Source organism: Centropristis striata, chromosome 12 (genome assembly GCF_030273125.1).
Source record: "Centropristis striata isolate RG_2023a ecotype Rhode Island chromosome 12, C.striata_1.0, whole genome shotgun sequence".
Classification (NCBI taxonomy): domain Eukaryota; kingdom Metazoa; phylum Chordata; class Actinopteri; order Perciformes; family Serranidae; genus Centropristis; species Centropristis striata.
Window position 1 is genome coordinate 26,520,439 of NC_081528.1, and position 13,872 is coordinate 26,534,310.

General features: G+C 42.5%; 1 protein-coding gene across 1 annotated transcript; it reads left to right on the forward strand.

The window, feature by feature from the left end:
- Positions 1-5,583: 5,583 nt before the first annotated feature.
- Positions 5,584-11,413, forward strand: fgf16 (fibroblast growth factor 16). Its single transcript, XM_059346660.1, has 3 exons — positions 5,584-5,887; positions 7,413-7,516; positions 10,925-11,413. The coding sequence occupies exons 1-3, from the start codon at positions 5,584-5,586 to the stop codon at positions 11,168-11,170; spliced, it is 654 nt and encodes a 217-aa protein (XP_059202643.1). The 3' UTR covers positions 11,171-11,413.
- Positions 11,414-13,872: the final 2,459 nt, after the last annotated feature.

Here is a 13,872-nt window from a genome sequence, read left to right on the forward strand (position 1 = left end):
TATTGATGTTATTACACCGCAGCTCAGTCATCAGCCTGGATGGACAGGTGGAACATCGCTCAGATAGCCAGGGCTTCTTACAGCTAATCATTCATGCAGTGGACTAATGTGGGACTCATTAGCAGTACAGTCCTAAAGATGTAAATTCACTGATGAATCAGTGAGTAAAAAGATTAAAAACCCTACTTATATATCATGGATAAGTAGGAAGTTTACACCATGAAATACAGCATTGCGTGTTCCAGTTTATATTTAAGTCAGCCGGCTAATGAAAACAGCAAAACCGCAAGTTTGGAGTACGGATAATTAACTGCTAAACCAAAATGTTGGAGACAAACATAAAATATTCCTACCAAGGTTTTCCCATCGAGTTAAAAAAAATTGTGGGACATCTATGTTGGTTTGTCATGACAAGGATCTTTTTCCCTCTCCCAAGAACATATGTAAGCAATTTGTACAACAAATGTTGGTTTTAGACTGTGTTCCTTGCATACTAGTGGCACCTCAAAACCTGGAGGGCTCCATTCGTTAGTGCTTGAAAGCAAAGCAAACAAATTAATTAACACTATCTTTACATGGGGTGGCCAAGGAAAGCAGGCGCTGAAATGTTACACCATTACCTAAATTCGCATGCATCTGTCTGTGTCTTCACCCCACCGCCCCCCTGCCTACCCTCCCACCCCTGCCCCAGCGCACACAGCGCCCTTGAACAAGGCCGAAGGACCACCTGCGTGAAAGAGGAGACCCTCTCTGTTATGTCTCTGCTAGGGAATGAAATAACACGGAATCCAGCTCTGCAAATAACTCACAGTGAAGATCATTTTCCACATGCTGCTTGACAAAAGGTAAAATAAGAACAGATGATGTCCTCTCTCTCCTCTCTCTCACTGGGAGTTTGTAGCTCTGCTCTGCGGCTACACTCAACAGCTCTTACACTTTGTTGTTCTGCTTTGCTAGCAGGGAGACGCAGGGGTCTGACCCCTTTAGTCGCCTTGTTAACCGGGTGGTATGAGATACGAGGTCTCGTTCCTAATAGCCGTTGACATCGAGTCAGCCATTTTTTCATGCCCTCACTTGGCTGAGGTTAAGAGGGGTTCGAGGAACCTGATCCTAGATCTGATGATTATGTGTGAGCCATCAGGAGCAGCAGGAGGCCTTTTAAACTGGGCATCCATCACAGCAGAGGGAGGCTGCAACTGGCTCCACTACAGGAGGCTGTTCTCACTCACTGTTTGTACTCATACATACAAAAAGTACTATAATTCATATATCACTCACATTGTCATGAGCCTTGAGTCAGGATGTGCAGGGCTGCCTCAGAGGAGGAAGTCAGGTAACATAGTATAAAGAGCAACAAAGTCCACACAGACTTGCACCCAGGAGACTGGTGTTCCTGTCCCATGATAGGTAGCGTAGGTGCTTAAAGTTACACTTCACTCATCCCTCTCAGTTAGTACAACTAAATGCTGAGCAAGATATTTTCAGGTGATCATAATACTGCAATTAACTTTCATCACCTGAAAGTGTGAATGTTCAATGACTAAAACATTGTCAATACCAAGAAACAAGTTTATGGCATTTTAAATGAGCACACTGCAATGTATTGTCATTGCTACACTTCTATTCTAATTGGCAGATTACTATGGTAGTGACTTGTCAATAAGATAGGTAGCCACGCCCTAAAGCATACCCAAAATTGGCAAAATTGGCATAATGCTGTATTGAAGAAGACCTGAAACTTGTGACTGACACCATAAACTAATTCAATTTTTTTTTACTCAGGTAATCAATCAAGTGAGAAGTGGGTTCATTTTCTCAAAGACCTCTACACAATCAGAGTTCTTTTAGCAGACAGTGGAGTCACCCTCTGCTGGCCATTAAAAAAAAGGCTATGTCCACTTTGTCTTGAAGTCTTTATGCTAAGCTAAGCTAATTGGCTGTAGCTTCATATTTACCGTACAGACATTTGGGTGGTATCGATAATCTCATGACTCTTGACGGGAAATCGTTTCCCCGAAAACAATTTCTTTAACTTCAGCAATGGCTCTGCAAAATACAGACAGTGTGCTCCAAAATCGAATCAAACACAGCTCAGTCTCGATACGACCTTTGCTCACACCTCTGAAGAGGACACATATGAAGTTTGTCTAATCCAAATAAACAGGTGAGGCACTTATTAGCCCCCAATTCCCACTGCAAGTGTAACTTCATTTTAAATTTTGACTCTCTGTCTGTGACTCATGGGAGAGCAACTTCAAAGCCGCAGCATGCACTTGAGGTCATTATCTTCATTTCTATATCCTCTGCAGGTTCTCAGCATATGGGAACATTTTAACTCTGGATTTTTTTGTGTGTCTGCAGCCATAAATCTGCCATGTCAACTATAAAATATAGCTGACCAGCAACAGATGTAGCTCTAATAGCTACCAAAAAAAGAAATGAAATCAAAATTTACCACCTCTAGATTTTTATTCTAACTCTTAATAGCCAGATTGATTTCAGTTTTGTACACAGGAGACGGACAGTGAGCGAAAGTCAGAACATGCTCAAGAGGAGGGAAGAAAAGGGGGTTGGGTGTTTCCTTTTAATTTTCTATTACTCTGTTTCACTTGCTCAATCCCTTTCTTTCTTTCTCCCCTTCTCTCTTTTCTTTAATCCCTCTCCTTCCACCCTTTAGCTGAGACGAATCCTCCTTTCATCCTGTTCTGCAGCGAGGGCCCTGGTGTCTGTTCGCACAAAGCCTGACCATCCCTGACTCCTCGTCAACCCCTTGCCCAATTCATCAAGCAGAGGCCCATGGGCATTCATCACCCCCACCACCTTTCATATCCCGCACCAGCTGAAAGCCACTGTCCCTCCTCTGACTTCAATGCAGCCGTGACACACCCGTAAGATTTATAGTGGCATAATTAGTAGCAGTGAAAAAGGCCTGCGTGCTTTGGAGGGTCAATCATACTGTATCCCACTCAGAGGAGCGCTCAAAGAAAGTCACATCTGCTTCTAAATAGATTGCACTGCTACCGCAGAAATTGATGAATTGGCCAAAAAGCAAGAAGCCAAGAAATTCATCAAAGCCTCACAATGACATCAAAACAATCGTGCACACTTTGGGTCATTTTAACATACTATTTGTCACCATTCATAGAAGCGGGACGCTGTCATAACTCCCATTTGTCTGCAGGGAAGCTGCTGCCACTGCTGCTGCTGCTGCTGCTGCTTGTGATGAGCAGCTCTGAGGAGAGAACTCCCCCTCAAGACGGGGGTTTCCGAAAACAGCTTGAAGGAGGTCTAAAATAACATGCCTAATAGTTAAATGGTGTTATTGATGTAATCATGCCCTCCCCTCCCACCCGTCCTGCTGTCACTGATATCTCAAGAACAGTGAACTAATTAAAACACTCCTGGAGTTTGTTTTCATTTCGATGCTCACAGAGAAATAAAGTCTTCACTAAACAGCTGCGTTTTTCTTTTTTTCATGCGAAGACACAAGTTGGGACCCGTTGCCCCACTGTGCACAGTAGAAATGCAAAATCCCCATTCAATCATAAATTACACCTATTATTCAATATTCCTGTTGTGGCTTTCCCTCTGCTCCCTTTCATGTGCATGGTGGCACAGCTCACTGTGCACCTGAAGAATGAACATGATTTAGGCTCTTTGGCTGCAGCTCACGTTTGATGAGAATTGATTCAGTACAATTTACTTAAGCAAAAAAGTTCAGTACAGCTTTAAGGTTCTTCAAATGTTGCCACATTATATTAGACGTGCAAGAAAATATGGATTTTATTTTGAGCTGCTGTATCAATTTTCCCAAAATATGGATTTTTAATTTATAGTTTTCATGCAAAGATTGCAGGACCAATAAATGCAAATGCAGATGCAATTATACTGACTGCATATTAAGGTTTGGGGTTTTTGTACTCTGGTTTTATGTGGTGCTGTGGTCTTTATACCATGAGGTTTTTTTAAATTAGATTTAATAATATATGCAATATATCACCTTGCTTACAGTATGGTAATAATTTGCAATATATATTATGGTAACCCCTATATCATAATACATATCGTATCACCAGATTCTTGTCAATACACAGCCCTGCTTTATATGTTTGACAGTTTTATATGCAGATTATGATTTGTGACCAAAATGTAATGATCTTTTAAAATAAAATAAATTGAAGTTAAAATCTTAAAAAAAATATGAATTATCTTAATAATTAATCTGAATACTACAACAGAAAATATTACTTACACTCTTTTTTTCTGCATTACGAGTGTTTTTTTCTGCTTCTTTTTGGTACTTTTATGAGTATTTTAACAATGCAGAATTGCTGCTTTTCCTCAAGTAAAAAAAAAACAGTACACATGAATACTCCCTCCACCATTACTGCTAACTCCAGGAGGATATTTGTTGTGAATTATGACAGTAAAGTACTTAAATACATACCTGCAGGCTATATCTTTATTTTCACAGTGTGTGGTGCTTTCTCGCCCATTTCATGTAATTACTAAGCAGCAGATCTTTTGTTGAGAAGCAACAGCTTATTTGAAACTCTGCACAAAAGTCAGTGGGGGAAATAAGAATAATAATAGAGAGGTTTTAAAAAATGTACATCTAAAAAGGACCTCCAAAAGTTCATACAGTCTCTGCAGCAGTCAGATTTGATACTAGACGTCATCAGCACTTGGATTTTCCTTTTTTTCCCTTCCTTGCCAGTAGTACAAGTGGTTAAGCTGCTGGTTTGCTGGAGCACATTGCAAACGTTGTGCAGAGGGGCGAGGAAGCACCTGCTTCCAACAAGGAGGTGGAGAAAATGCTCTCATGAAAACGTCCAGTGGTTGGCACTGACACTTGTGCAGGAGGTTGGATTGCTCTCAGATTATGCACAGGTTATTTTGATAATCTTGTGGTGGGAAAACGATCGCTTGATGCTTTGTGGTTTTCCTTTTTCTCCAGAAGAAGCTATGGTGTGACCAAAAACCAGTCAGAGTAAATTATGGACTGCTTTTGTGGTGGAGTGGACTTTACAGTTTATGAAAAATGTAGCTTTTCAGCTTTGTGTCTGATGCCATTAGTGTTTAAACAATGATCTTTACTGCTGCATCTGCGTCGCATTTTAATGCACCACAAACTGTTGCCAGCGTTTCCTGCGTCAGGATGGGCGATGTGCTTTTATCAGACAGTCTCGGAGCGCAGTCAGGAGCGCAGGAGCTATGAGAAGAAACTTGTGGACTCGGATCTGCTCGCTCGGAAGATAGAGATACAGCTTTGTGAAAGAGCAGCGACAGAAACAGCGGCATCCTCAGCGGAAAAAGTTGGACTGAAAGTACACATTCAGTGAGGAAACTGATGCGCGTAAGAAGGGATGCCAGCCAGGCGTGGCTTGTGTTTGAATATCCAATGTGAGAATGCGTGGGGAGTATGTATATAATAGAGTCTTTCCATCTGATAAACAGAGATATCAAACTGATGATTATAGCACAGGACGATCAATAAAGTGAGAGGATCTGCGCGGCGCGCTGGGTACGCTTTGGACTTGTGTAAACTTTTTTCTCCCTGCTTGAGTCACCGAACATTTTTAAATGCCGTCGCTTAATTTGACAGCTGTGCACACAATGGCAGAGGTCGGGAGTTTTCTGGGGACAATCGACTTGGATTTACAAAGCTTTCCTGCTCTCGGGAATATGCCCTTACCGGAGAGCCCAGTGGGCTTGAATGAGCGGCTGGGGCAGATTGAAGGGAGGCTGCAGCGGGGGTCGCCGACGGATTTCGGGCACCTCAAAGGGATCCTGAGGCGGCGGCAGCTCTACTGCAGGACCGGCTTCCAGCTGGAGATATTCCCCAATGGGACAGTGTATGGGACACGACAGGATCACAGCAGATTTGGTGAGCCTATTTATTAACATTTTCTTAAATTATGAGAAAGATATTGAAGATTATATTATATAATGCGAATGTCTCAAGCAACATAAAAAGCCTTTAGTTTATTTTAACCATCAACGACTTATTATAGGCTATTATTGTCTGAGGATTAAATTAAACATGTAGCTTCCGGTATTCATCAATATAACCACATTTAATACCAGTTTTGCACATATCATATATCTTGTAGGCTACTATCAAACTTGTTGAACTGAGTTTAATTAAGCGGCTGTTTCCTGCAGCACATCCCCAGTGAATACGCATTCGTGCGTCACTGTCACCTGGCGCGCAGGAAAGCAGCGCCACACACCTTTCTCTGGCAATCCCCGCTGCGCGTGGGGGGCAGGTGTCTCTCCTCAAAGCCGCAAACAAGCAAGCGCGTGCGCGTCTCCAAGTTGCGCGCCCGCGCCCGCAGAAGATTTGCTACCATTAATGTAAATGGAGCGAGGTGCGGCTCGCGGGAGAACGATAAACAAATGAGGTCAGAGGGCAGATACGCACATGTCTCGCGCCTCATATCCATGCAGTCATCTCACAGGTGCAGGCCGCTGCGGAAAGAGCGGAATAACCCTAAATTAAAGCATGACCACTGCGGAATTCAGGGAAGGTTTAATGTTCAGACTTGAGCCAAAGCAAGCCGGTTTACAGGGATGGGTGGTCCGCGTGTTTGTTTCTGGCTTCACTTAGTTTTTTCAAATGCAAGGTCTTTGTCAGAGCTGCGAGACATGGCTTTGATTAGAGGGATATGAAACACACTCTTCACCCCACAAAAAAAATAAAAATTAGAGGGATCTTCTCTGTCATCCTCTGGCATCAGATGAGGTCGCTGAGATGGGGACCAGGTGGCTGTAAGCTGGCCTCTGCCAGTCAGCACAGCCAGCTGGATCCTCTCTGACTAACCCCTGCATCACAACAGCCAATAGCTTTTAATTTCACCGCTTGTTTCCTCGTCTTTGAAGTACACTTTACTGTAACTTCCAGTGAGTCAGCAGCCCTCTAAACAACTTACCCACATCTCAGCTTCATAAAAGTGACTTCTCGCTCTGTATTAGTAGCCACTGGGAAGTCCCAAAGACAGGATGCACACATTTATAGACACCACAACCTTTATAGTTAAAGCAGTGATTTATGTTCTTTAGACCAGGCTTTAAAAAGAAGCTAGAAAATCAAAGAGATCTTTATCTGGTGCATCCGGTCCACACGTGTCTCTCTGCTGTAATCAGTGACAAAATAAGTGATGAAGTGGCCTTAAAATAGCATTATTTTTAATCACAGAATGGAGCTTTTCTTTGAACACACAAGAATGATAGTGATTAAGGACACTATGTACAATGAGCTGTAAAGTAGAAATAAAGCTCCCAAAACCAGTAAACTGATGCATATTTTGGCCAGTCTGCTGTCACATAAATGGGGGCCACTTGTTTCTGGGGAGTGGTGCCTCTTTGTGGGCTTTCCTGACTGTTTTTTTGTGTGCATTGTTTGACCCCAGGTATCCTGGAGTTCATCAGTCTGGCAGTGGGTCTGGTCAGCATCAGAGGGGTGGACGCTGGACTCTACCTCGGCATGAATGAGAAAGGAGAGCTCTATGGGTCGGTGAGTCAAAAAAACCCTTCTCCTTTCATTAACAAGCCCGCCCTCGCCACGGAGCAACAATCACATTCACAACAAGTCTGGCACTCGACACACGTGACTGGTTTTACAGAATGCACCATTTTACTCTCAATAAATGAAATTTTTTTTTCCGTGTATAAGTCAGTACAGTGAGCTATCAGAAAGAAATTTTCAGGAGCACTCTGAGAGACAGTTTGTTATCAAGGTTCCTGTACGTGGCAGATGGGAAAACCACAGTGAGACAAAACAAAGTGTGTGTTTCTTCTACAGAGTCCCACACTCTTCACACATCTTCGTCACATCTTCCCTCTGCTGTTTTTCTGCAGTGTGGGGACCAGTGAAATTAAAGCCACTGCAGGGACTTTGTAACTGTTTATGAAACATTCCCAATGTAATACTGATGCCTCTATGTGATCTACATAAGCAAACAAGATTATGAGAGAAAAGATTGGCTGTTTTTTTTTTTTTTTTTTAAGTAGTCAGTCATTCTTAATGCCTGTCCTTTGATCCAATTTCCTGCAAAATTAAGAGAAACAATTTTAAGCATGCAGACCAGAGGAGTCTAGCTTTACATTTTCCCAGGCAAAATTTGAAAGTGTGCAGTACATTAGCAAGTTAAAGGGAAGCAGGATTATATTTTTCTTTAGAGGATTTTATTTTTTACCTTATATTCTATAGTTATGGCTGATATTTGTGCAGGATCAGAAAACAAACAAAAAAACAAAGAACAAAAAAACAACTAATTGGGACAGAATCATCGGATTTGAAATGATTCAAAATCAATCCTGAATCTCCAAGAGATGTAATGTTATATGTCTGTTTCATTTATGAAATATATTGCAAGACATAGTTTTAAGATATGAATTTGTGTTGGTGGCTAAAACAAAGTTTAATTGGTTTCACTATCACATAGCCACAAATACATGCATAACTTAATCGCTATGCAGCCTGCAAAAAAAGCAGAAAATAACACTAAGTTGCGTCTTTTTTCACTCACTTTTGAAAAAAAATGCACGCACTAGCCAGATCGAGATCTTTACGACGCGGGGACATGACGCTCATGAAAACACTACCACTTTTGTCCACAGGGGCCGCCAGAACAACATCAATTAAAAGTACCTTGTAGTTGCTTGAATAAAGACAATAGATCCAATGAACAATGATCAAAAGCAACACTGGCAGTAGAAAAAAAGAAAGTAACTTGTCATACTTGTTTTCCATGTGAAGGGATTCAAGAAAAAGCAGACTAGAGCAAACTAACCTCTTCATTTAGCTTTGAGATATGCAGAAATATTTACATATTTTCCCAAAGTGGAGACAGGGATGTTTGGAGTTATTTTGGATGTGTTGCTGCGGGTGAATTTGGTGGAGGTTACCTCTCTGTGCACAGCTGGACTCAAGTTTAGAGTGCAGTGTTAAAAATATAGAAGAAATATGTTGTGCTTCTCCGCAGTAAATGTAGGGAACAGTTAGCTTTTCCTTTCATCCTGGCTGACTTTGGTATCTGGAGACAGGAGGAGAGGAAAGGGAAGAGATAAAGACAATGAAGGGGAAGTATGTGAGGGTTACCTGTATCAGGTGTCCCAGGGCATTACCTGAGGGCCTCTCGGGGCTCCCACTCCCCCCCTGGCTCTGAACGTTTCGAACAGAGGCTACTTTTAAGCACGGCCATTATGTTGAAAGTGCAGATATTGTTACTGCGTGCTATCAGAGTCTGGCATCCTGGAGCTTTGACCCTGGGGGGAGGGGGAGCGGGTGATGGTGGGAGGCAGTGATTGGTGGGGGTGGGAGGGGGGTAATTGCACACCTGACTGAGTCACCTGACTGACAGAGGGAGCGATGTAGACACGTCTGTCTGGAGCTGAGAGGCCAGGAGGTGGAAGGGGGAGGGGAACAGGTAGAAGGGTGCTTCCGTCCCACGACCGGCAGACCTTGACAAGCTTTTGATCTGATGATGTGTGTGTGTGTGTGTGTGTGTGTGTGTGTGTGTGTATTAGGATGGAGCTGGCCCAGTCATGTGCCCTAGGGGCTGTGTTTACAGACAACAGCTTCACCACATAGCCGCAGCCAAGCAGAGCCTGACAGCCAATCAACAAAACTGCTGCTGGAATAAAAACCGAGACTCTTGCACAAACACTTAGAACTGTAACGTGTGTTAAAGCGCTAAGTCAAAAAAGTTAGTCCTAACAGAGTGGAGGAAGGGAGAGTGGGGGGTAGTGACACCCTCTAAAAGGGTTCACATTTGGCCCTCGGCGGTACCCCCTGACTCTACTGTGGTTCGACCCTCTTGCTGCATGACTGACTGGTCTTGGCAGGAGAGCAGCTCGAGCCCTGATGTCTCTTATTGTTCTCACACACTCACTCAGCCAGCACACTCTCACCTGCTGAACCCGCAGCCATCGCTCATGCTGCGCTGTCAGTGTAGAGCAAGGCTTTGAGAGCCGCTGTGTGCAAGTGTATGTGTGTGTGTGTGTGTGTGTGTGTAGCAACGTGAGAGAGCGAGGGAAGATTGTGCGCCTGCTCGCTGTTCTTGCATCACAGGGAGGGAAATAATTCTCCCTGCACAAGGAGAGGTGAACAGGTCTGAGGAATGAGAGTGGGGAGTAAAGTGGAAACCAACTCATAATGACTTGCCCTCTTTTGTCATAATGAGCACCTGCCTTAATGAGCTTGTACTTCATTTCAGCATTTAAGTGCAGTCCAGGATAGGTAATACAAATTAGAGCCCGACCGATATAAGACTTTTGATACTGATTTTAGATGGGGAAAATGCACAGATTACCTGTCAATAAATCCATAAATTAAATTTTTGAGCTTAGAACTTTTCTATGTGGATTGTGCACCAACATGATTATGAAAAGGTACTATGAAGACTGCTGTCTTATACAAATAACTTAATTCAAGAATATTATTAACACTATATACATTATACGTACATACAATGTATTATTTGTGAACCAATTCTAGGAATGAAAACCGAGGAGAAAAGAATCAATAAAACTCAAATAAACAGCTCAGTATCAGTGCTGAACATGCTGAACATTTAAAAAAAAAAAAAAATCACAGCAAACATTATTTTCTGCCCTATACATTCTCTAAAAAACAGTTTTCAAATCAGCACATATTGGACAAAATATACTATGTTACAGATAGAAACAGATATGCCTTAGATATTGGCCAATTTTTCAGCTAAAAATCAGTCAGGCTCTCATGAACACATAAACACATTAGGGAAGGAAGAACCTGCATGCAAAGTGGCATCATCCATCTCAATCTGAGCTGCATTTTTAAGTCTGTTACATTATGTTTCTGTTGCAAGTCTTCTCCCCGAGTGACATGCAAGCAGGACTTTAGCTGCATGTGACTGACGTGTTGCTTTCTCTCCCGCAGAAGAAGCTGACAGCAGAATGTGTGTTCAGGGAGCAGTTTGAGGAGAACTGGTACAACACGTACGCTTCAACTCTGTACAAGCACACGGACACAGGACGCTTCTACTACGTGGCCTTAAACAAAGACGGCTCGCCCAGGGAGGGCAACAGGACTAAAAAACATCAGAAACTCACCCACTTCTTACCCCGGCCAGTGGAGATTGAAAAGATCCCGCAGGCGTACAGGGACTTATTCCAGTACAGGTGACCAGAGCTTACACCTGGAGAACTGGTTACAGCCGCAGGAACAGAAATACCAGAAGAGGAAAGAGGGGGTGTTGTGGATATTTTGGACCTGGTACAGAACTGTTTACCCTCAGCTCCCCCTGAGGTCACTGTGTTTGCACCTCGGCCCACTGCCAAGCACTGACATAAACATTGTGCATGTTCCTGGATGTCGGCAGAAAAATTGTTGTAAAACCACTGCATGGACGGAGGAGGCCCGCATGACTGCCCAGCTGTGGGGTGATCAAATCAGGTGCCATGATTTCTCAATAACCACTTTTTAAAGGTGAATGTGCAGATATTGAAGCGACATGCTGCAACAAAGAGCAGCACTAAGTTGGTGGGGAGGAAAAGGAATGGTTGACTATGAGAACACCAAGAAGAGACTTTTAAGGGCTACAAATGACAAGAAGCACTGCAGATTGTGCATTTGTCATGCACTATACTCAGTTAAATGTAAGAAAGGGCACATTCCACAACGATAGATAGGAGATGAAGAAACTATGTGCTGCATGCATGTTAAGTGACAGGTTGTGACAGTCAGGTACTAAAGAAGAAGAATGTCTGTGAGGCAGAGAACAAACTGTTGCAAGGTGAACTGGGGTTTTATTAAGTCTTCTTCAGACTCAAAGATGAAAGAGGTGGAATACAATCTCTAAGATGAATGTGTGATAGATGAAAGAGCACTTACTGCACACCCCCAAGTCCCAGCTGTGGTCTCCCATGTAACCATCAGAGTCTAGTGATTTCATTCATCACATTTAAATAAAATATCAAGCAGCGTCTTGTAGGACTTGTGTGCCAAACAAGCAATTAAGCTCTGGACAAAAGCACTTCTCTGACTGTGGTTGTAAAGAATCGTGATGGGCTTTTTTTTTTTTTTTAAAGGATGGTGACTTGTAACGTTCAGAGTGTCAGGAACGTTACTAAAAATGCAAGCAGCTGAGGTGTACATATGGGTGATCCTATTTATGAGATGTACAATATATTTATTTTCTACATATAAAGTATAAATATAAATCTATATATTTATTTATTGCAAAGACTTTATTTTGTAATGAACTTGAAGTTATCTGGACTGTAGATTCTACTGAAATTACACAATAACAAAAAAAACTGCAATGAACATGACAATAAAATTGTCCTGCTATCGAGAAGTCATTGTGAGAAACTATTTTTGCTTGGAAAAAAATCTGATGTACCAATTAAAACCAGATATAGAATCTATGTGAATGTCGCATTTCTTTTCTTTTGTTCATGAATGTTTAATGAATGGGCCTAGTGGTCTTCACCTACAAAATGTAACTCAAAGAGACACGCAACAACCACAAAGAAACACAAAAAGACTTTCACCTGATAATGAAAAGATCCATCAGCAAAAGTAAGTAAGTAGAAGCTAAATGGATTGGGTTGTTAACTTTCAAGCTTTGTGTTGTTGATATTGTCCATCTACGAACCCAAAGCATCAGTATTTGATGACCTAGGAATGGAACTCAACAATCAACTATCTTTCTTTAGAATTTCTATACAGTCCTGCACCTTTAAACCTGCAATGTCAAACTTTTGTCTCCACTGGAGCATTCAATTCAGGAACTTTCTTGAAGGATTCTCCGCAATAGCCTACACCATACCTCTAGCTGCTGCTCCATCCCTATTGATTTTCCTCCCTTCCCGCCCCATTTAGCTCTGGTTGGTGAATGTAAAGTGCATCACTTCTGGTGCACCAGTGTGAAAAAGCCAACACAGAAACCACAACCCAGGTATACTTAAAAAATTACAGAGCAATAGGCCCAGTCAGCATTGTGTGAACTCTTTGACATGGCTTGAGTCTAATGGATGTTCATTGATATGTAAAAGTCCAGCACTCCAGCTTTAAAGCACCTCAGATATAATGTCTTTCAAAGCAATAACTAACTACAGCATGGCATTTTGTCCTGCTGTCCCAAAGATGGAGGTAAAAAGATACAGCAGATTTTTTTTCCTAGAGGAGAACACGATACAATCCCATGCCAATTTGCCCTCATAAACCCTCTACCAAGTAATGTGCACAGGCCCTCTCTGTCTCCATAAGGTCTTAGTCAGCCTACATCCACCGTACAAAATCAGATTCCTTATGCAACTGGATCCCGGCTCCTAATTGGCTTTACACATCAGCATGGATTTAGAGCAGTGATTGGTTGTTCATTGCAGGGGCCTCACAGACTCCACTATAGTGTAGTTTGCAGCCTGTTCAATGGACAGAAACAGCTGCCTGCTGCACACAGAACCAGCAGGGATGTGCCGCAAACCTGGTGCGGTGGTAATCTGGGGCTGAGAGGGGATGGGATCAACATTTCAACATCTGCAATAGTTGTAATGTTTCTCCACTGGCAGATATCTGTAAGCTGTGAGAGCAAGCTCCCCTGGGGGGGAGGGAATGGAAAAGTCAAAGACATGCAGGGGAAAACCCTGGCAGACTGAGAAATGAAAACAATACCGGGAGAGGGAAATATAGATGAAAGATGGAAGGGAGAAGAGAGTGGGACAAAAGGCACTAAGTGCTGTGGGTGTGAAATACAGGGACACTGCATCAGGATGGATCAGCTGCTTTCCACTTGTTAATGGAATGGCTCTAAATGTTGTGAAATGTGCTTTGCTTTCTTGCCAAGAATAAGATAAGAAGATTAAATCCACTCTCAATATCTG